Consider the following 21,841-nt stretch of genomic DNA (forward strand, 5'->3'; position numbering starts at 1 on the left):
AGGAGATAGTTCATCACTTTTGCAACAATTGTTGCTTTCAATGAATGAGCCTGATCTTAAAGGAGATACACGTTGCTACTATGAAGCACCCCAGCCTCTTACCAGTGTGTATGCGCTCATGCCTCATCAGCTGGCTGGGTTTCTGGAAAGCCTTATCACAAGTCTGACATCGATGTGGAGTAGGTTTCACCTTCTTGGGAATAGAGCCTGGCGCATGTGTGGTCAGATGTTCCTTCAGGTGGCTGGATCGCTTGAATGCTTTATGGCATACCTGCAATTCAAAGGGAACTGTATTGTAAGTGTTTGTTGTTTAGCAAGGTGGCTGGATCGCTTGAATGCTTTATGGCATACCTGCAATTCAAAGGGAACTGTATTGTAAGTGTTTGTTCTTTAGCAATGTGCTCAGCAATATTCCAACTATATGTCAACCACCTGTAAATAATCAAGTCAGGACCAGACAATTAAGTGATCAACATCATGAGCATCGATCTACACAACTGGGATACGATGAATTGTGTTAACCAAGTCAGCAAACCTGATCACCCCTAATTGCCTCATACGACAAGCATGGGTTGCTGAAAACCAAATCTACACCTGATCTTCATAGGTATGTTGTAAGTGAGTTAGTTGGGTTTCATGCTGTTTTACATAGTATTTTAGCTATTATTAAGAAATTGCTTATGGCGGCAGCAAAGGTTGAAGTGATGCAAAGCATAACTATTTTACACTTTGGTGAAGTCGATCAGGTCATGAATATTGCTGACAAACTGTGGATCATGTTCTGGGCATATATTGCATTCATGATTCTCAAGGGACAGAACTCTGTTCAACAGATTGCACAACCTAATACACTTTGGTCATGCCTCACCCTAACGATCATTGGAATCCCCACAAAAGAGTATGATTTTGAAGGAATAACTGATAACGAATAAATATTGCTTTATGGTGCATCAGTAATTCTACAACTATTTATGGTACAGTTCTATACTGGCTATGGACATGTTCTTACCCCACATATGTGGTTCCTCTGCAGGGAGTACTTCTCGTCATGTATAGGCATGGCTTGGGGGAAGTCTAACGAAGTGTCTTCATCATGGACAATGGTTGAGTTGTGATCGTCAAGCGGCACTTCCTCATCATCATCATTGTAGTCATCGTCATCATCATCATCATCATCATCATCATTGTTGTCGCTCAGCAGAGATTGGTCTTGGTCAACAACCATTTGAGACACTTCAGAAACCTGAACAAAACAGAAGAACAGGATAAACAACCAGAAACATCCCAATCCACTGTTTTTTCCCCAAATCCATGCCAATGGCAATTTGTTTCTAAAATAATTCCCTGATACTATTAAGTTATTTTACATGGCCTATAAATAATTGAGTCTGGACAAACTATGGATACAGTTTTGTTGCCTGTTGTTACTGAAGACCCCTTTTCCCCACAAACCCTACCTGTACATCCATATGGTCGGGCACTACAAATCCAGCCATATCTGGCCGAGCCTGTAGGGTGATGTTCTGAGCCTGTAGAGCTTGCTGTGCATCTACCTGCGTGACAGCAACACTGGACATGGGCTGGACAATCACATTGGGGTTGACTGTGTCCTGCAGTGAGGACACTGGCTGTATCTGGATATTCTGCATGAGGTTGGGATCATGAACTGTCTGTGTGATGATGTTAGGGTCAGCCTGCTGCAGGACGGTTCCATCAGCCTGAACAGTCTGTGTCAACAGACCCTGGTCTGTGGCCTGTACAGTTTGTGTGATGACGTTAGGATCCTGAGCTTGCACCTGTTGTGTGATGACGTTGGGGTTGATGGTGATGTTGATGTTACCCTGTTGCTGTAGCTGCTGCAGTAGACTAGCATCGATCTGGACAGTTTGAGACAGAATGTTTGGATCCAGACCAGCAATCTGAATCCCCTGGCCTAGCCCTGAGGTAAAATGAAGCTGGATACCCTCCAGGCCTTGTAATACTTGTGTAGCAAGCTGACTCTCGTTGAGCGACGTCAGATTCTCTGGGACTGTGAACGAGATGGGCACGATACTCTGTGTCTGAAGTAATGATGGGTCAACACTGACCACTTGACTGGACATTGCTTGATGAGGAACTCCTGCCTGCACTGGTACCTCCGAAGAACTGACCATTGTGACGGGGAAGTTATGGGATGTGTCCACACTGCGTGAAACTTTTCGTTTCTTGGGTAAGTCTTGCTTGAAATGAGACAGAATGTGACTTTTGCGGTGTCCAGATGTTCGAAACCTGCCCTGGCAGTGAGGACATTTGAATGGCTTGGCTCCTGTATGGAGCCGCATGTGGACCTTTAAACTGCCTTTCGTGGAAAACAAGGAGCTGCAGACATGACACTTGAACTTCTTGTCACCTGGAAGTTAAAGGATAATGCCATGAGTACACAAGCAAGGACAATGATGCATGGTCTATATTCACCCCCGAGCCACTACCCTGAGATGAATACCATCCAAATCTATGAGTGAGAGAGTGAGTTTAGTCTTACGCTGCTTTTATCTTTACAACTTTTATCTCATCACAGTAACTCAAGTGATTCATTTCACTGTATTCATTTTAACATGCTAACAACTTAGTCCATTTCTCTGACTTTCTCACTTCTCACTTGACTTATATTCAAAAGCTGCGTGAATCCCTCAACTATCAACCATTTGGCAAAATTCAGGCCTTCACTAGGTTAGACTACTATATTATTAATAGCACAAGAGTAATTGTGTTCTCAATGAGTGAGTGAGTGAGTGTGTGTGTGAGTAAAGTTTTACGCCACTTTTAGCAATATTTCAGCAATATCACGGGGGAAACCAGTAATGGGCTCCACACACTGCCCCCATGTAAGGAATCAAACCTGGGTCTTCAGTGTGACGCACGAATGCTTTAACCACTAGGCTACCCCCTACCACTCTCAATTCTCAACAAGTACCAGATGTTCTACAGTGACTATTCATTATAGATCAGAGTGAGGAGCAGGCTGCCTCTCACCTTGTGCTGGTCCATGCGTCTTCATGTGACTGTCTAGTGTAGACTTGACAGTGAAGGACCGGCCACACTTGTCGCAGTGGAAAGGTTTCTCTCCTGTGTGTATGCGAATGTGTCGCATCAGGTCGCTGGGCTTCTTGAAACTCTTGGGACAGTGGTTACACTGGTGTGGGTGTTTGCAGTGGTGCATCTGGGGAATCGGTTTCTCTTGCTGAAAAGGGGAGATAATTCAGTTTTATGTCTGAGAGAGAGAACTAATCAGATTATTTGTGATTTAATCCACTGGAATGTTTGTTTGTTGTGTTTCTTGTTTAATGCTGCACTCAGCAATATTCCAGCCATATGGCAGCAATCTGTAAATAATTGAGTCACTCGGATAAGAACAGATCTCCCTACATCTTAGATGTGCAAAGATGTCTTAGAATGAACCCTGAGTTTGTCATCAGAGATATATTGTCTGTCCAAACATGCCAACCTAAAACACAATGGTTGGTTGGTTGCTGTTTAACGCTGCACTCAGCAGTATTCCAGCTATATGGCAGCAATCTGTAAATAATTGAGTCAAGACCAGACAATCCAGTGACCAACAGCAATTGGGATACGATGACATGTGTCAACCAAGTCAGCGAGCCTGACCACTCGATCCCGTTAGTCGCCTCTTACGACAAGCATGGGTTGCTGAAGATCAATTCTAGCCCGGATCTTCACAGGTATCCATTGGATTGGTTGCTGTAAACGTTGTTGTAAAAGTGTTATCTGCAAGGAGTACAGACACATCACTGACTGCCCACTATAGTACATCATGAGTACATTACAGGAAACAGGCTTGTCATCTTGTAGCAACTGTTGGTTCACATCTCAAGTTTTAGTCATTTAATGCCACACATATAAATGATGATTAATCGAGTCTGGATCAGACTATCTGGTGACTGACATCATGACCATTGGTCTAGGCAGTTGGGACACCATAAATTGTATAAAGAAAGTCAGTCAGATTTAACCATTCTGTTAGTCTCCTCTGATTACAACCACGGTTTGTTGAAAACCAGTTCTAAAACAGCCATGACGTGGTTTAGGCTTCAATACAAAAAGTAATGACATACAGTCTGAGTCAGCACCTGTTCTGATAATGTCAAGCTTGCTGCTTTAGTTTCAGTAGGACTATTTCCCTAATGGTGCAAAATTATTTGTAAATCTCATGAAAGAAAGTGACGTGGAGCATATCAAAAAAAAAAATACATCAACTAAATGTTGCAAATACTGAAGCAGTTACCTCACTAACTCTGTCCTTTTCTGATGCAGACTCTAAAAGTATTTTCTCCGATACAGACAATTCATCCTCAGGATTCTTGGACAGCTCTTCTGTGTGGTCTTCAGTGATCTGGATGCTGGCTTTGGTGCGGCGGGCAGCAGGTGCTTGGTTTTCCTCATCCCCTGGCACACCTTATAAACAGCATACACTTACTACCTCAGTCATTTGTTGCAGTAGCAAAATATCAACAATCACATCACTTGTTACCAAAAGGTGAGCATATTGGCAAGAATAATTTTTCATGATTTCATGATTTATGATGTAAGACTCCAGAAATAGGCTGCCTCGATATTCTTTGTATTTTATAGATTATTGACAGCTGCACAGAAAGGGTACATTAGTAGTTATACACATTTGAATACTACCCCTCAAGCTCTGAAAACAATTTTAACCCACATGTATGGTTTGAAAAGTGTCAATTTTCTGAGCACTTGGGATGTTTATGGTGAATATGGTATGCAAGTTGGTAGATTCCAAAATACTGACCAGCATATAATTTGGCTTAACAATTTAATGGGCTTGGTGACAAAGTCATCAATCTGCTCCGTCACGCCTGTCTAGAATGTGTGAGAATATTAGGGACAAAGGAAATCCAGTCGTTGACTATCTACATAGCAAGACACATACAAGGACAGGGCATAGAGACCAAAAGTGGAATCCATTTTAAAAAGATTTCCTGTCCTGTCTTTTATGTTTAGATCCTTTTTATAAATTGCAGTGGCACATGGGAGTCATTGATACATACTAAAAGAGAATTAAAGAATGAAGTGTGGCAACTGTACTCACTGTCTGGTGGTACTGCCCCTGAGCCATCTCGATGCACCCTCATATGTCTCTTGCAGTGGACTGCGGTGCGGAATGTCTCGTTGCAGAAGGGGCAGCGGAAGGGGCGGAGGCTGCTGTGGATCATCATGTGGCGAGTGAGAGAACCGTTGGTGGTGAATGTGGCCTGGCAGATGTGACACTTGTAGTCCTTGATACCCAGGTGGGTCTTCATATGTGCCTTCAACACTCCCGTCGATACAAACATTCGGTGACATTCTGGGCATTTGAATGGCTTCTCACCTAGACACAAAAGTTATATACAGGGGATAATGAAAAAATATATCTGAGTAAGGTCACATGAGGTCAAAACAATTGGCTCTTATCCTGAGTTTGCAAAACTAAACATCAAAGTTTAATAAAAGTGTCAGCAGGAGCTTCACCATCGTCTATATCAGTCATGATGAACCACCCATCATCATCATCATCATCATCATCATGTATAACAGCCATGATGAACCACTACCACCACCCATATCATAAGCATCACCAGTAGCAATAACCATCATCATCATTATAATAATCACCATCAAGCAAGATGAACTTCTGCAGTCAGCCAAACAAACCCAATACACATCCTCCTCCCTTCAATCGTTCTTCCAGCAAAAAGCCCATTACCACTCACCTGTGTGAGATCGAACATGCTGCTTCAGGTGACTTGACTTTTTGAATGACTTCTCACACACTTCACACATGTACAGCCTCTTGCCATCTGACTGGTCATCCTGGCCAATGATTACCTCCCCTTCATCAGTCTCCTCCACCAGCTGGTCTTCAGAGACATCCTCAACCTCCCTGCAAATAGGATTCAAAGCAACTTCCAACTCAGTTCAAATATAACAGCTGGGAGTGAGTGAATGAGTGAGTTTTTTATCAGAGATATGGTCTGTCCAACCTACAACACAATGGGTGGTTGCTTGATGGTCGTTTAACACCACACTCAACAGTATTCCAGCTACATGGGTTTAACACCAGTCTGTAAATAATCAAGTCTGGACTAAACAATCAAGTCTGGACTAGATCAGCAGTGATCAGCATCACGCGCATCGATCTATGCAATTGGGATACGATAACAAGTGTCAACCAAGTCATCGAGCCTGACCACCCGATCCCGTTAGTCGCCTCTTACGACAAGTATGAGTTGCTGAAGATCAATTCTAACCCAGATATTCACAGGTATCGAGTGTTATCTGCATGGCATACAGACACAGCACTGACTGCCCACTATAGTACATCATGAGTACATTACAGGAAGCAGGTTCATGTCATCTTGTAGCAACTGTTGGTTCACATCTCAACTCGCCTCTTACGACAAGCATGGATTGCTGAAGATCAATTCTAACCCTGATCTTCACGGGTTACAACACAATGGAGCAGCTGAGAGTTTCATACCTTGTCTCCAGAATGTTCTGCATGCTGGTGCTGGGCATGGTGGTGGACATTGACGGGGTGGCCACGGAGAACGCCGGGCTGACCTGTTGTATTTCCATCTGATTGGACAGGGTCTGGGGCTGCATCATCAGCTGGTTGCTGGTCAAGGATGTCATCTGACCACTCAGCTGGCTGTTGAGTGTATTTGTCACTTGGGTTCCCAAAGGAGTTGTCAGTTGATTTGTGAGCTGACCACCAAGGCTGTTCAGGGAGGTGGTGACAGTCTGACCGAGCTGACCAAAGCCCTGTTGACCATTTAGGAAAGCCTGGCCAAAGTTCTGCTGCTGGCCAAACACCTGCAGGAAAAGGTTATAATGAAGATTATTCATACGAAATTGTATTTGTCTCACTATAGACAATGGAAAGAAAACAATAAAAACGGTGCTGACAACAAATGGCTTGCAAACAAGAGAACATGAATGAGAACTTATTTTATATACCTAAGTCATTTTAATATGGGTGAAACATTGCTGATACAACATAAATTTTTGACTCACTCACTGACTCACATGCCTCTGTCAGCAATATTCCAGCTACATAATGGCCACTTTTAAAAGAATCAAGTCTGGACAAGACAAGCCATAAGATGATATTATGACCATCAGCCTACTCCATCTGATAACACATAATTTACTTGAATCAAGCAAGGCAGACCTTCAATTTTCGCCTGCGAAGATCCGGGTAAGAATTGGTCTTCAGTAACACATGCTTGTCTTAAGAGGCGACTAACAGGATTGTGTACTCTTGCTTGCTGACTTGGTTGACACACGCTCATGATGCTGACCAGCAGATTGTCTGGTCCAGACTCGATTATTTACAGACTGCTGCCATATAGCTGGGATATTGCTGAGTGCCATGTTAAACAACCAACCAACCAATTTTCACACCTCTTATAACAAGCATTCGCTGCTGAAGATAAACCCTAACCTGAATCAGAACAGTTCCATGAGGTATGGCAAAGACAAACACAAGCTGAAGACATGGTCAACTAACCTGCTGACTGAGCGTCTGCTGTAACTGATGATCAATGACTGTTCCGGTAAGATCCTGCAATGTGGCCTGACTAAGCACGGCACCAGGGTCCTGTGAGATGCTGGTGACTGGGACAAACTCTTGCTGCGTGATGGTGGTAGTGTGTCCTATGTCATCCTGCTGTAGAGCTGACAGGTCAGCAGTTGTCTGTGGCTGTGTTAGGTCATCTGTGTTAACCACAGTATCCCCGACACACTGGGTCTCCCCTTCCGTGACCGTCTGCTCCTCGTTCTGCAGAGCCTGTAGGGCCAGCTCGTGTCTGAAGTTGGACAAATTACAATAAATGTTTGTAGCTAAACATAGTTCTCAAATCAATGACCTTGTTATGACCTTGACTGAACATCTTGATCATTTCTTTCAGTTTTGCCGTTTCCCATGAACATATTAATAGGGACAAAGGACAAAATGATCCCTACAGATTTTACTGCACCAAATCAAACTCAGTTTCATTTTGGATGTTGTTTTCGTATTCGTATACTAGATAGAGCATGCAGGGAAATATCCAGCAGCTGTGATTGATATTGTGCTAGATCAAACCACTATACTTATCAGTATATAGTGCTCTCTGTATGCTGACTTAAGCTGAAAATGAGCACAGATCTTTTCAAGCTGTTGGAACTTGATGCAGAACTGAGGTTGGTGTGTTTAGCTTCCTGTATACTGCTAGCTGTGGTTCTATTCCAGATTAAAGCCCATGGATTGGCTGTTTAAGCCTAATTATTTTGCGAAGAAGAGATGTCAGAACTATAGAAGTCTATGGGGAAACATTTGCCTGTATGTAACATATAAAAGGGGCATTTGTGTCCAAAGCTAGACATATAGCCACTAACCTGTGAGTCTTCATGTGTTTCTTGCAGTTGACAGATGTTTTAAAAGTTTTCTGGCAGTATGGACACATGAACGGCCTGACTTCACTGTGGGTGGACATGTGCCGCTTCAGACTACCATTAGTAGTAAACGTTGTGTCACAGATAAGACATTTGTATGCTTTAACACCTGAGTGAGTTCGAGAGTGTGCCTTCAACACCCCACTGGAGACAAATGATCGGAAACATGTGTTACAGCGGTATGGCTTCTCTCCTGAAAAGAGAAAATTTCTAAGATGACAATCGAGTGAGTGAGTGAGTGAGTGAGTGAGTGAGTGAGTGAGTGAGTGAGTGTGAGCGAGTTGGGTTTTACGCCACTTTCAGCAATATTCCAGCAATATCTCGGCGGAGGACACCAGAAATGGGCTTCACACATTGTACCCATGTGGGGAATTGAACCCATGCCCTCAGCGTGACAAGTGAACGCTTTAACCACTAGGCTACCCCAATGCCCTGTTACCTGTACGAGATTTACACACATTGTGTTACCTGTGTGAAAAATGCATACATTGTGTTACCTGTGTGAAATGTGGATAAGTGGATTATCTGTGTTAGATTTCAGCATGTTGTGGGTTGTTTTACCTGTGTGAGATCGTATGTGTTGCTTGAGGTGACTGGATTTCTTGAAGCAGCGCCGACAGTAGTGGCACTTGTAAGGTCTGTCCACAGATCCGGACTCCCCCAAGTACTGGTTAAACACGTTGTTGTTTCGAGGCGGCTGCTGGATTAAACCTGTATGGCAAATATAAACATCGGTACAATTTGATACAGATGCTTGTATGGACACTGGGTAATGCCTGACTGACTGAGTATGGTTTTACGCCGCTTTTAGCAATATTCCAGCAACATCACGGCGGGGGACACCAGAAATGGGCTTTTACACATTGTACCCATGTGGGGATTCGAACCCGGGTCTTCGGTGTGACGAGCCAACGCTTTAACCACTAGGCTACCCCACCGGCCCGACACTGGGTAATGAGTGAGTGAATATGGTTTTATGCTGCTGTTAGCAATATTCCAGCAATATCATAGCAGGGCATACCAGAAATGGGCTTCACACATTGTACCCATGTGGGGAATTTACCCAGGTCTTCAGATGAGCGGACACTTAACCATTAGGCTACCCCACTGCCTAATGAAGGAGACCAGAAATTATTAATACTTCATAATACTTAGATACACTTAGCTTTGCCTGCATTACATAATATAGTTTGCAGCAATTACTAGTAAGGGTACAATTGTATAATTTCAGTAAATAAATGTAAACTGTGAATGCCAGATCCTGTCACATATTATCTGGATAACATGAAGGCAGATTATTCTGCACTTATAAAAGAAGACATAATGGAACTGTAAAAGTCTGTGGGGAGACACTGGGCACAACAGCAAACAATATGAACAGTTATACCAATTCAATAATGCCACCAGATTTCGTCGGAGTGCATGAGAATGAGTGTGGGGGGAAGGAATGGAGGGATGGACAGAGAGGGAGTGGATGGTTCCTACACCAACTACACAGAGCTGGAGAACTTCAGGAGATCAGTAGTCACCACAACAGCAAGAGAGTCCTGGGCCTAGATTTTTGAAGCTCTCTTAGTGTTAAGATAGTCGTAAGTGCCATACACTAACATTAACTTACGACTATCTTAGCGCTAAGAGAGCTTCGAAAATCTAGGCCCTGGCTGTTACATGCTGTACCTAATGCCATAAACAGTGAGCACTATCTGCAGCTTCTGTATTTCTTGCAGTATTCTCCTACAGTTTAATGTAAGTTTTCCTTGCAGTACACCCACCTGTGTCTGTAATGAGTATTGGTTCTTGAAGAGGTATTTCAGGTAAAGATACATCCTGTCGTGCCCGTCGTAACGACCTTGATCGAGGACGTCGGTCAGGATTATCACGGAAGTGTGAATGGATGTGGGATTTCCGATGAGCTGAGGTCCGGAATTTCTTGTCACAATGAGGGCAGTCAAAAGGCTTAGCCCCTGGAAGTAACATATAATCAATGGCTACATATGGTATATGTAAAGTGAACTCTCATCATGTAACATGGTATTGTTATGGGCTATTTAATTGTACATGATAAATTTTTGTTGATCTGACATAGGCCCTTCTTCCTACTTGTACTAAAACTGCTTGATTTAAAAGGAATCATTCTGGTTGGTTTTGGGTTGTTGTTTAACTCCGTACTCAGCAATATTCCAGCTATATGGTTGCAGTCTGTAAATAATCAAGTCTGGACCAGACAATCCAGTGATCAACAGCATCAGCATTGATCTAGGATATTGGGATAAGATGACATGCGTCAACCAAGTCAGCAAGCCTGACCACTGATCCTGTTAGTTGCCTCTTATGACATGCATTGGTTGCTGAAGACCAATTCTACCCCGGATCTACTTGGCTCACATCATTCTGGAATGCTGTCATCATACACTGCATGATGTCTCATATGTCCACGATATCTGAAATCTCTTATTTGCAGACCACTAAGAAAAGTTATCCAAGTCAAACTTAGGATCCTTGGCAAGTAAATGGGAAACAACCATTATTTTGATCGAACTTTTCATTTTGATAACTTCACATTTAACACTGCATTCAGTGGAAGAATCTAAAACTAACCATTAAAGCCTCTTCCCTTTCATTTGTCCTGTCATCATATAAGTTATCTCTATTGAGTATTTCAACTGAAGATACAGATAAAAACGTATTCCATCCCCAACATTTACGCACCTGTGTGTAGGCGTACATGAACTTTGAGGCTCCCTTGGGTGGAGAATAGTTTGTTGCACACATTACACACATAATCTTTGATCCCTGAGTGTGTTTTGATGTGTGCCATTGATTTTGTATTGTTGTCAAAACATGAAATTTTTAGAGTAAAATTAATATTTTTATACTTATCCTGACTCATGTTTATTTGCTTGTCTTCTTCTTCTGGCGAATCTAGTGGAACACTTGTATCTCCCAATTGAAGTTCCTTCAATAAAAATCACTCATTAGCACTGACCACGAGTTACCTCCCTTCCACAAGCGGAGGAGCAGAGCCACCCTGAACCCATGTGCCTCACTCTCTCTCCTCATATACTGAGCCCAACACCTGAATTTCCAGGGAAATCCAAAGTGTTAAGTGGGGAGGGCGGGAGGGCTTACCTCATGAGTCAGGATAAGTATAAAAATATTAATTTTACTCTAAAAATTTCATATTTTTCTTATCCTGACTCATGTTATTTGCTTGTAGAATCCTACGGAATAGGAGGTGGGATTATATATACTTTGGATTTTACTAATTAGTGATTTGAACAGAGATAATTGTAATAACCCTAAAGGGAACTTCATGAAGGCACTGAACTGAATTCCTGCTGTTAACTTATCAGTTGCCATATAAGGGTTATTACAATTTACTGAATATAATAAAAGTATATAGAACATTAATTAAGCTAAAGCTATTAATGTGATAGTATAAACTGTTGATAGTTTATAATGAATACTTTTATAGAACCAAAGTAGTAAAGCTTACAATATGCATATATGTAAGTTATAACAGAATTGTGCTTAAGGTATAATGATACTTTAAGCTGTATAATAGTAACCAACTACTGAGAGTTTGTTAACTAATACATGTTATGAAATGAACATATGACTGAGCTTAAGGATTGAAACTTAAGCTGAACATATATATAATAGTAGAACTCCTAAGAGTTGTAGGCATATATATAGTATGATTATAGAACTGTGCTTAAGATATAATTAACTTAAGCAACCTAAATAGCCAAAACAACTCCGTAGAGTTTGTTAGCTATTACATTTTATAATGTAACCATAATGCTTAAAATATGATGAAACTTAAGCTAAGTATATGATAGTAAAAACTCTTTTGAGTTTGTTAGCTAATATACTTATAAGATATAAACACGGTACTGAGCTTTAAGATATGAATAAACTTAAGCTACATATATAATAGCAAAAACTCCGTAGAGTTTGTTAGCTAATACATGTTATAATGTAACCATAATGCTTAAGATATGATGAAACTGAAGCTAAGTATATGATAGCAAAAACTCTTTAGAGTTTGTTAGCTAATATACTTATATGATATAACCATAGTAATGAGGTTAAGATATGAATAAACTTAAGCTACATATATAATAGCAAAAAACTCCGTAGAGTTTGTTAGCTAATATATTTATAATGTAACCATAGTACTAAGCTTAAGATATGATTAACTTAAGCTAAATATATAATAACAAACTCCATTAGAGTTGTTAGCTTACATATTGTATGATATAATAACCATAGTACTGAGCTTAAGATAATAAATTGAACTTAAGCAAAATATATATAGCATGTAGCTATTTAGTACTGTTATAAGATAAGTAGAAATCTGTAAGATTGACTTATCTTCTCGAGGAACTGTCAACTGTTGTGCGAGGACCATGGGACCGAATAGGTGGATACCTGAGGCGTCCTCGGTGGTGATATCTCTCAGATAGTGGTTGGCAAACACCATATCGGATCTCAGAAATAACCCTCCATTATTCCAAAAGCATTTGTGTAGAGCAATTGGAGATATTAAGCTCTAATATTAAGAGGATTAGAAGCTCATGGAGGGTAGAGTCCTACAGTCTTGTAGGCACGTAGTATGACAGTTCTGATCCAAAGGAGATATAGTAGTGCATTGAGACTTCCGTCTGCGTAGCTTGATAAAGGAAATAAATCTCTTGCATTTTTCCCTCCTGTTTGGCTCGGTGGAGATATATTTTTAGTGCTATTACTGGCCATCGTGATAGATTCATCGTATCATGGGGTTCAAGTATATCATCAAAGCGTGTTCATAAACCTCACTTGTGAGGTGTTGGAGCACTATATTCAGATCCCAAGTTGGGCGTGAACTTCGTTTTAATCCTCAATCGGAAAGCTCGTAGCAGGCGAGTAACTGGGTTAGGTTAACTTGGCCCATTCTCAGTTATGATAGAGCTATTGCTGCAAGATAGGTGGACAAGCTGCGCCTTATAAAATCTTAGTCTGGCGTAGATAACATAAGTAGTCCGCCACTTGAGGATGAGTAGCATATCTAGCTGTAAATCCTTCCTTTGCAGCATAATTGACAAAACTGTGCCATTTGTCATCGTATAAGTTGCCAGTTGAGTTACGCGGGGCAAGTTAGACTGCTTTGCAGCTCTGGCTGAATAACTTGTTATTCAGACCGCATATGATACAATCCATGCGTGGAGTTGGAATATATCTGGCTTTCCATGCGCTTGTTATTGAGCACTCTGTAAGGTGTAGTATTGGTTGTCGATTTCTTGAATAAGAGTTGGAAACCACTTCCTCGCTGGTCAGTAGGCGTGACCAAAATCAGATGGAGGCTCTGCTTTAGACTGATTTAGAGTAAACTTGTGAGATTAGCGCTGGTGGCGGAAAAGCGTCTGGCGTTGAGACCTTCCACGATATGCTTAGTCGTCTGTTGCCAATGCTAGTGGGTCTGGAACTGGCGATCTGAATGTTGTCAGTTGCTTGTTGAATCGAATGGTAAATAGGTCTATTAGTGTAGTTCCTATTTCCTTGATAATTTGAGTGAATATCTCTGTATGGAGCATTCATTCTGTCGGCGATGGTATGTGTGGCGAGAGAGAAGCGTCTGCTATCACATTCTTTGCTCCTGGAATGTGATATGCTCTGACATGTATGTATGTTGAGATTGTTGATTAAATCGAACAATTGAAAACAGAGTCGATATGTTAGGGGACCTGGTTGAGCTTAGTTGTTCACATAAAAGCGCCACTGTCGAATTGACTGTGTGAATCATCCACTGGGTATACTGTAGTAAGTTGCTCCAGTGTATTAAAGCGTTTATTACTGCTTGCATCTCTAGCAAATTTATGTGTAATTGCTCTCTTGATTGCTCATAGCCCTGATGCCGTCCTGTTGGCAAGATGGGCTCCCAACCTATATAGTGACACATCGTGAGAAGTGTTATCGATTCCAGCTCTATTAGCGAGGCGCCTATTCAAACATTCGATCTCTTGGTGCATCATAGTAGATGAGGTTTGACCTGAACCGATGATTGAGCGGTAGAGATTCGTCTAGATGCGAAGTGCTGATGACTTGTAGCGGATGTAATTGTAGTCTGCCTCTGTCTGTCATGTCTTGAGCTGAGCTGAAGTCGTAACCCCAACAGACTCTGTCACTGTCGTAGTGGTAGTGGAGATAGTAAGGCTTGTGGAAATGACTGTTGGATCTTGATCCATGGTCCTCGGTACAATTATACGATTCTGCGCCGTTACAAATCAAAAACCTAGAATAGCAGATCTTGCGAAGGTTCTAGGTCCAACTTAAGTAGGTTTACTAACCATCTAGTTGTGTTAGTAGCTTGATGATGAATTCAACTGTAGTCTGAGGCGCTATGGATTTGGATCCATTTGTATCCCGTCGTCGAGGTAAATTAAGCTGCGAAGTGCTTGGCGATGTAGATGCATAACCAGGGGTGACTGCCATCGTTGAACTTTATGTAAAAAATCGTCTGACTGCCGTGTCCTCGTCTTACTTGACAGGGGAGGTCTCTAACCTCAAGAAGGCAGCCCAATCATGAAGGTTTAGATTAGCTGGACTGTAAGGAGGCTTGCTCGTTCACTGATATATTGTTGTCACTTGCAACCTATGTGTTGAACTGTGAACTATGATCGACCTCTGCGTGAGGCGTTGTCCATCTCGGTCCAATCAGAACAAGGCATTTTGATTCTGTAGAGTACCAGCTGTGGCGTCACCGGTGTATCAGGAAAGGAACCTTGTATAATATAGTGCCGTCGTTGATATTAGAACAATCGTCGGTCTTCACCGTAACTTCGAAGTTACCCAGTGATACGTGTTTGAGGGTTGATGGTAAGTAGCGAAACCTCGGTATGAAATACCTCGCTCTGTAATATTAATGCTGGATAAGTTATTTTCCAGGTTGTCGTGAAAGTAACTTCAGTCTTGAAGATAATTCCGACTTCTTTATATAAGGTTCAATAACCTTGCAAGTTGTCAGCTTGTAGACTGTTAAAGCTGAACTTGTTGTACATACATATACTTCTGAGGAAATCGTTGGCGATTATGAGTTTTACTCGCTGTAACAAGACTGCTGTTCAATTTCGTTTTGAATTGTCTGCAGATCTGCGTAAAGGTCGCATGTAGATAATCGTATATCGTAGTAGGTAGTCGGCGAAGATCCTAATTAGGCTCTTCATCCGTTGATAAATTAATACAGCGGCGTTGTGTGTTGTAAATAGCCTGTGCAATTGTCTTAGCGTAGGCTTGTAGGCGGCATATGGCTTACAGTTGATAAACAACTCATGTGATGTCTTGAGCGGACTGGCGAGTGGCTATATATGGCCAGTGGCTAGTATATGGAGACCTTGGAGGAGACTTCCTCGTGAGCGCCGGGGACTTAGCGAAGATCTCGAAATGCGCTTCTAGATCTTCTGGGTGAAATAGACTTGGAGCCACTTAGCCTTAGCGACCTTAGCGAAAGTATCGAGTCAGAGTTAATATATGGCTTGCCCATGCGAGCGACCTCTGTGTTCTACAGGGTGTGGGCTCGTGAGCGCTCCTTCTCGCGATGTCCCTCTCAATTGGTGAGGCTGTAGCTCCTTGGCGGAGGTGACCTGGGACTTCCTTAGCGAAGTGTCTAGAGTCCGATCTTAAATGATACCATCGTCTTCCTCTGGCGTATGGTGGTATGTCGGAGACCTCGATCTGTAAGAAGATCTATGTGAGGACTGAGGAGAGCGGACTGGCGATTGGCTAGTGTATGTAGACCTTGAGAAGACATCGCCAGCGGAACTGTGGGCCGAGAGCGGTGATGGCCGCCCGGCGCTCTGGGCTTCTCGAGCGTTGAGGGCTGCGCTTGAGCGTCTTCTAAGGCGTTGTAGAACCACTTAGCCAGCGTCTTGCGCGAATGTCTGGAGTCAGTGTCGATCCGACATATGAGTGCTTGCTGCGAGCGCCCGCCGTACATGACAAGGTGCGTGCTAGGCGAAGCACTCCTTCTCCATGAAAGCCTCTTGCAAAGGGTCAGACTCTAGCTCCTTCGGGCTGCCTGGGATACCTTATGCAAAGAGCTCACTCGGGCAGGGTTGCCCGCCAGCGAGGGGCGTCTATGGGCTCAGGGGCCCTCACAGCGAAGTCAAAGGCGGGCTCTGGGGCCCTGTATGACTTAGTATGGGGTGGGCTCTGGGGCCCGTGGCTCTGAGGCCTCTGTAAGCCGTAGCGGTCTTCCATCAGCCTCATGATTTGGTTGACCAGGTCGTCTGGGATGGTCTGCGCTGGCGTTGAGGGTGTCCTCTCTGTGATAGTGACGGGACCCTCAGTTATAATCTCCGGCGTCAGCGTAGGCATCTCTGATTGCATGTTGATCTGCGCTGAAGTGACGGTAGCCGTACTGGTCACTTCTTATGACATACATCTGGAATGATAATCGAAATGTCATCATCATATAAACATAATTCTGAATATCAGAAGCAAAGTTTTTTAGTAGTCTTCGTGGATTTCCCTTTGACGAGGCTGTAAACCTGGGGGCTCGGAGCATACGTTGAGAGCGGCGTGGAAGTTCTTCTAGTTTTATACTGTGATGAAGGAGCGTCCTGGGAATCAGGTCGCTTCTAGATATAGCGGACTGCGTCCCACGCTTATCCCCCGAAGGTAACTCAGGATATATCTGACTCCGATCTATTAGCCATGACTGAAGATTGTTTCCGAGATTTATCTGCCTTCCGTCTCAAAGCGGAACATAAATATTTATCAAAGGCAGAAATTGGTAAATTAATATATAATTTACAACAAGAAACAATAGAACATGGAGTAATGCAACTAGGGCATTTTAAATGTGGATCGGTAGCAGAGTAGCGTAATTTACAAACAGTGCAGATTTTTATTAGCAAACTGCTGAGCAACCACGGCGAACCGTGAATCAAGCAGCAGAAACACGAATAATTATCAATGCATGTTGAATAATGATACTAGTTACACCTCTATAGATGAATATAAGAGGTAACAAACTAAATATAAATAAAGGATATAGTGTGCAGGGGAGACACAGGTGCTCTCCGTCTTGCTCACTAGGTGAAGAAGGAGAGAGTGAGGCACATGGGTTCAGGTGAAGCCCTCGTTCAGCTTGTGGAAGGGAGGTAACTTCGTGGTCAGTGCTAATGAGTGATTTTTATTGAAGGGAACTTCAATTGGGAGATACAAGTGTTCCACTAGGTTAAGCCAGAAGAAGAAGACAAGCAAATAAACATGAGTCAGGATAAGAAAAAATAACATTTTGTATACAACGGGGTATAACTAGATATACCTCACTCAGCAAATAACATTGTTTTGTCTAACTAGATGGTAGGTAGCCTTGTTAAACAATGTAATTTCAGAGAGTAAGTATGGTTCTATGGGGGTGGAGGGGTTGGGTCAAGGATACAGTTGTATTGGTTAGGTGTATGTCCAATTTCTCACCTGGTCCTGGTCAAGCACCTGCTTCTGACGTATGTCCTGGTCCTGGACCTGCTCGTCATCGGTGCCGTCCATGACAGCGGCCTGGTCCTGACAGCTCCAGGAGTTGTTGTATAACAGTTTCATTGAGACTCTTGGCTTCCTCCGCGCCAACTCGTCTCACCTCTACCTGAGTTGGCAAGTCCTAAACAGATCATGGTTTGTGTAATGTCTGTATTACAAATGTGAAAGTCAGTTGTAAATCATTCCAGATCAGACAGATCTGTTTCTATATGAGGAAAATTATTGCAAGCTTCTCACAAACAACACACAACCATGGCAATGAAACGGGTACTTTCAGGACGTACCGATGTGTCAGAGTGTGCCCTGCTGATGTGGGCATTGAGACTCCCCAGTTTCTTGAAAACACAGCTACACTCTTCACACTCAAATGCTGGTCGACTTCCGTCTTTGGCAATATTGTGCACACGCTGAAAAAAACAAGGAATTAACTATGATTTGAACTCGCAAGAATTCAACGGTTCAGTTTCACATGAATTACATTTAGAAAGATGGCCTTGGCAATCTCAAAATAGGATGAGTGAATGTGAACAGTCAGCAATATTCAACCTATATGATTTGGTTTTAAAGAATCAAGTCTAGGACAAACAAATCAGGTGCTGACAGCACCATTACAAACCATTTTCCACCATGTGTCAACAGCTGTGTTTCCATACCTGTATATGCGCTCTCAGATTTCCTTTCTGAGCAAATGTCATGGGACAGAACTCACACATGTGAGGTTTCTCTCCAGTGTGTTTGCTGGTGTGGATCTGTAGTGCGCCTTTCTGGTTGAAAGCCTTATTGCAGATCTTACACTTGAATGGACGCTCACCTAAACAATCCCACAAGAAAAGTCATGTATTTAATCAGATACATATATTACACAGAGAGTCACATTTAACAAACCAATAAGTATAACTTATTTGTTGGTGTGAATTGAAAATAGGTAACAACACACTATTAAAGCATTCTCTAGTGTAAAAGCAGCATCAATGAGCATTCTCAGGCTCTGGAGGTCACATGTGTGCTTTTTTCTTGTCTCACGAGCCTGAGCATATTCTCTCATCTCACCACTCTGCCCATGTACATTCTGTCTCAGTAGCCTACCTCTATATATTCTCTCAAGTTTGTTATCTAACTAGGCAATATTCTACCTATATGGCAGCGGTCTGTAAATAATCGAGTCCTGACCAGACAATTCAGTGATCAACATCATGAGCATCAATCTGAGCAACTGGTATATGATGACATGTGTCAACCATGTCAGCGAGCCTGACAACCTGAACCTGTTAGTGCCTGTTATGACAAGCATAAGAAGACCAATTCAAACCCGGATCTTCACTGGTACTCTCAAGTTTGAGTAATCTACCTGTGTGTATTCTCTCACGTCTCAGTAACCTACCTGTATGTATTCTCTCATGTCTCAGTAACCTACCTGTGTGTATTCTCTCATGTCTCAGTAACCTACCTGTATGTATTCTCTCATGTCTCAGTAACCTACCTGTGTGTATTCTCTCATGTCTCAGTAACCTACCTGTGTGTATTCTCTCATGTCTCAGTAACCTACCTGTATGTATTCTCTCATGTCTCAGTAACCTACCTGTGTGTATTCTCTCATGTCTCAGTAACCTACCTGTGTGTATTCTCTCATGTCTCAGTAACCTACTTGTGTGTATTCTCTCATGTCTCAGTATCTACCTGTGTGTATTCTCTCATGTCTCAGTAACCTACCTGTGTGTATTCTCTCATGTCTAAGTAACCTACCTCTGTATGTCTCAGTAACCTACCTGTGTGTATTCTCTCATGTCTCAGTAACCTACCTGTGTGTATTCTCTCATGTCTCAGTAACCTACCTGTGTGTATTCTCTCATGTCTCAGTAACCTACCTGTGTGTATTCTCTCATGTCTCAGTAACCTACCTGTATGTATTCTCTCATGTCTCAGTAACCTACCTGTGTGTATTCTCTCATGTCTCAGTAACCTACTTGTGTGTATTCTCTCATGTCTCAGTATCTACCTGTGTGTATTCTCTCATGTCTCAGTAACCTACCTGTGTATTCTCTCACATCTCAGTAACCTACCTGTGTGTGTCTCAGTAACCTACCTGTATTCTCTCATGTCTCAGTAACCTACCTGTATGTATTCTCTCACGTCTCAGTAACCTACCTGTGTGTATTCTCTCACGTCTCTCAGTAACCTACCTGTGTGTGTTTCTCTCATGTCTCAGTAACCTACCTGTGTGTATTCTCTCTCACGTCTCAGTAACCTACCTGTGTGTATTCTCTCATGTCTCAGTAACCTACCTGTGTGTATTCTCTCATGTCTCAGTAACCTACTTGTGTGTATTCTCTCATGTCTCAGTAACCTACCTGTGTGTATTCTCTCATGTCTCAGTAACCTACCTGTGTGTATTCTCTCATGTCTCAGTAACCTACCTGTGTGTATTCTCTCATGTCTCAGTAACCTACCTGTGTGTATTCTCTCATGTCTCAGTAACCTACCTGTGTGTATTCTCTCACGTCTCAGTAACCTACCTGTGTGTATTCTCTCATGTCTCAGTAACCTACCTGTGTGTATTCTCTCACGTCTCAGTAACCTACCTGTGTGTATTCTCTCACGTCTCAGTAACCTACCTCTGTGTATTCTCTCACGTCTCAGTAACCTACCTGTGTGTATTCTCTCATGTCTCAGCAGCTGACTGGGCTTCTGAAATGTCTTGGTGCAGTGTTTGCATTTATGATGGAAGGAAGAGCGATCAATGTTCCTCTTGTATGTCCGATGAGACAGAGATGCCCTGTAAGCAACACCATAAAATCACCTAATATAATCCAAATAATTCAACATCCTGTTTGTATGACATTCTGACGTATATCCCATGCTGTCAAGTCAAATCGATGAGCCTGACACTGAGCACTGGTTCATTGAACCATTTCTACCAGTACCACAGTATCCTAAAGAGGATACGATGCCCTGTAACATGTAAACCCATGTATTCATAATCAACTGCTCTTCATATTTTTCTAAAATCAAGAAACCTTGATCTATAATAATGCAAGAAGACATTATGCCATTGACACATCTCCATTGCAATACAAAATGATAATAATGTGACAGTACCTTAAACAATATATAATCTGCATGAACCGGAAAGGTTCTCAAAAACAAAACAAAAAGAGATTTAGTAAATACAACATGTGCTTTCAGGCTGACAAGAAGAAACAACAAGTAAGCGTATTGTGTCTGACATACTTGATTTTGTAATGCTGTTTCATGTGTTCCCTGAGGAGGGACAGTTTGGAGAAGTCTTGGTTACATTGCCGACAGGCGTGCCGTCTTGCTCCCTCGTGCTCCTCTCGATGTTCCTGCATGTGTCGATCCAGCTGACTCTGAAATCACATGGTGCAACAACACTAGTACAACTTTATTATTATTATTATTACAGGATACTTATATAGCGCACATATCCAGGCAACTATTGCTTGCTCAAGGCGCTGATATTTTTCCCCAACCACATGCTTCCCTATACCATTCATGTTTATCTATTGAATAAAATTCATAGTCTTCATGAGTTGAGAGAGTCAAGTTGCCTTTTATATCCATGTTGATGCAAGAGATGTTGATGCAAGTTTGGTGCAGAAAAAACATGGAGCATTTTCCATGAATCTGGGATCCAAATCAATGCCAAACAAAGAGAGACAATAATCTAAAGGGTCTCATTCTTTAGACTTGGAGTGAGTGAGTGAGTTTAGGTTTATGCCATACTCAGCAATATTCCAGCTATATGGCGGCGGTCTGTAAATAATCGAGTCTGGACCTGAGAACCCAGTGATCAACAGCATGAGCATCG

The 21,841-nt window shown here is 42.3% G+C and overlaps 1 protein-coding gene across 1 annotated transcript in view; it reads right to left on the bottom strand.

The window, feature by feature from the left end:
* Positions 1-21,841, bottom strand: part of LOC124254903 (zinc finger protein 236-like) — a 31,777-nt gene that overhangs the window by 1,482 nt on the left and 8,454 nt on the right. The window contains exons 4-22 of the mRNA XM_046688738.1: positions 21,244-21,380; positions 20,661-20,788; positions 18,669-18,826; positions 18,300-18,422; positions 18,048-18,136; positions 16,163-16,412; positions 11,203-11,332; positions 10,266-10,457; positions 9,055-9,204; positions 8,437-8,686; positions 7,568-7,865; positions 6,536-6,870; positions 5,769-5,938; positions 5,108-5,386; positions 4,283-4,452; positions 3,013-3,220; positions 1,458-2,389; positions 1,010-1,243; positions 103-271 (exon numbers count right to left, since the gene is read on the bottom strand). Of these exons, the coding sequence (XP_046544694.1) occupies positions 103-271; positions 1,010-1,243; positions 1,458-2,389; positions 3,013-3,220; positions 4,283-4,452; positions 5,108-5,386; positions 5,769-5,938; positions 6,536-6,870; positions 7,568-7,865; positions 8,437-8,686; positions 9,055-9,204; positions 10,266-10,457; positions 11,203-11,332; positions 16,163-16,412; positions 18,048-18,136; positions 18,300-18,422; positions 18,669-18,826; positions 20,661-20,788; positions 21,244-21,380 (4,402 nt within the window). The remainder of the gene's footprint in view (positions 1-102; positions 272-1,009; positions 1,244-1,457; positions 2,390-3,012; positions 3,221-4,282; positions 4,453-5,107; positions 5,387-5,768; positions 5,939-6,535; positions 6,871-7,567; positions 7,866-8,436; positions 8,687-9,054; positions 9,205-10,265; positions 10,458-11,202; positions 11,333-16,162; positions 16,413-18,047; positions 18,137-18,299; positions 18,423-18,668; positions 18,827-20,660; positions 20,789-21,243; positions 21,381-21,841) is intronic.

This window comes from Haliotis rubra, unplaced genomic scaffold, assembly GCF_003918875.1.
Source record: "Haliotis rubra isolate DU_JTF1 unplaced genomic scaffold, ASM391887v1 Scf586, whole genome shotgun sequence".
In the NCBI taxonomy this organism is placed as follows: Eukaryota; Metazoa; Mollusca; class Gastropoda; order Lepetellida; family Haliotidae; genus Haliotis; species Haliotis rubra.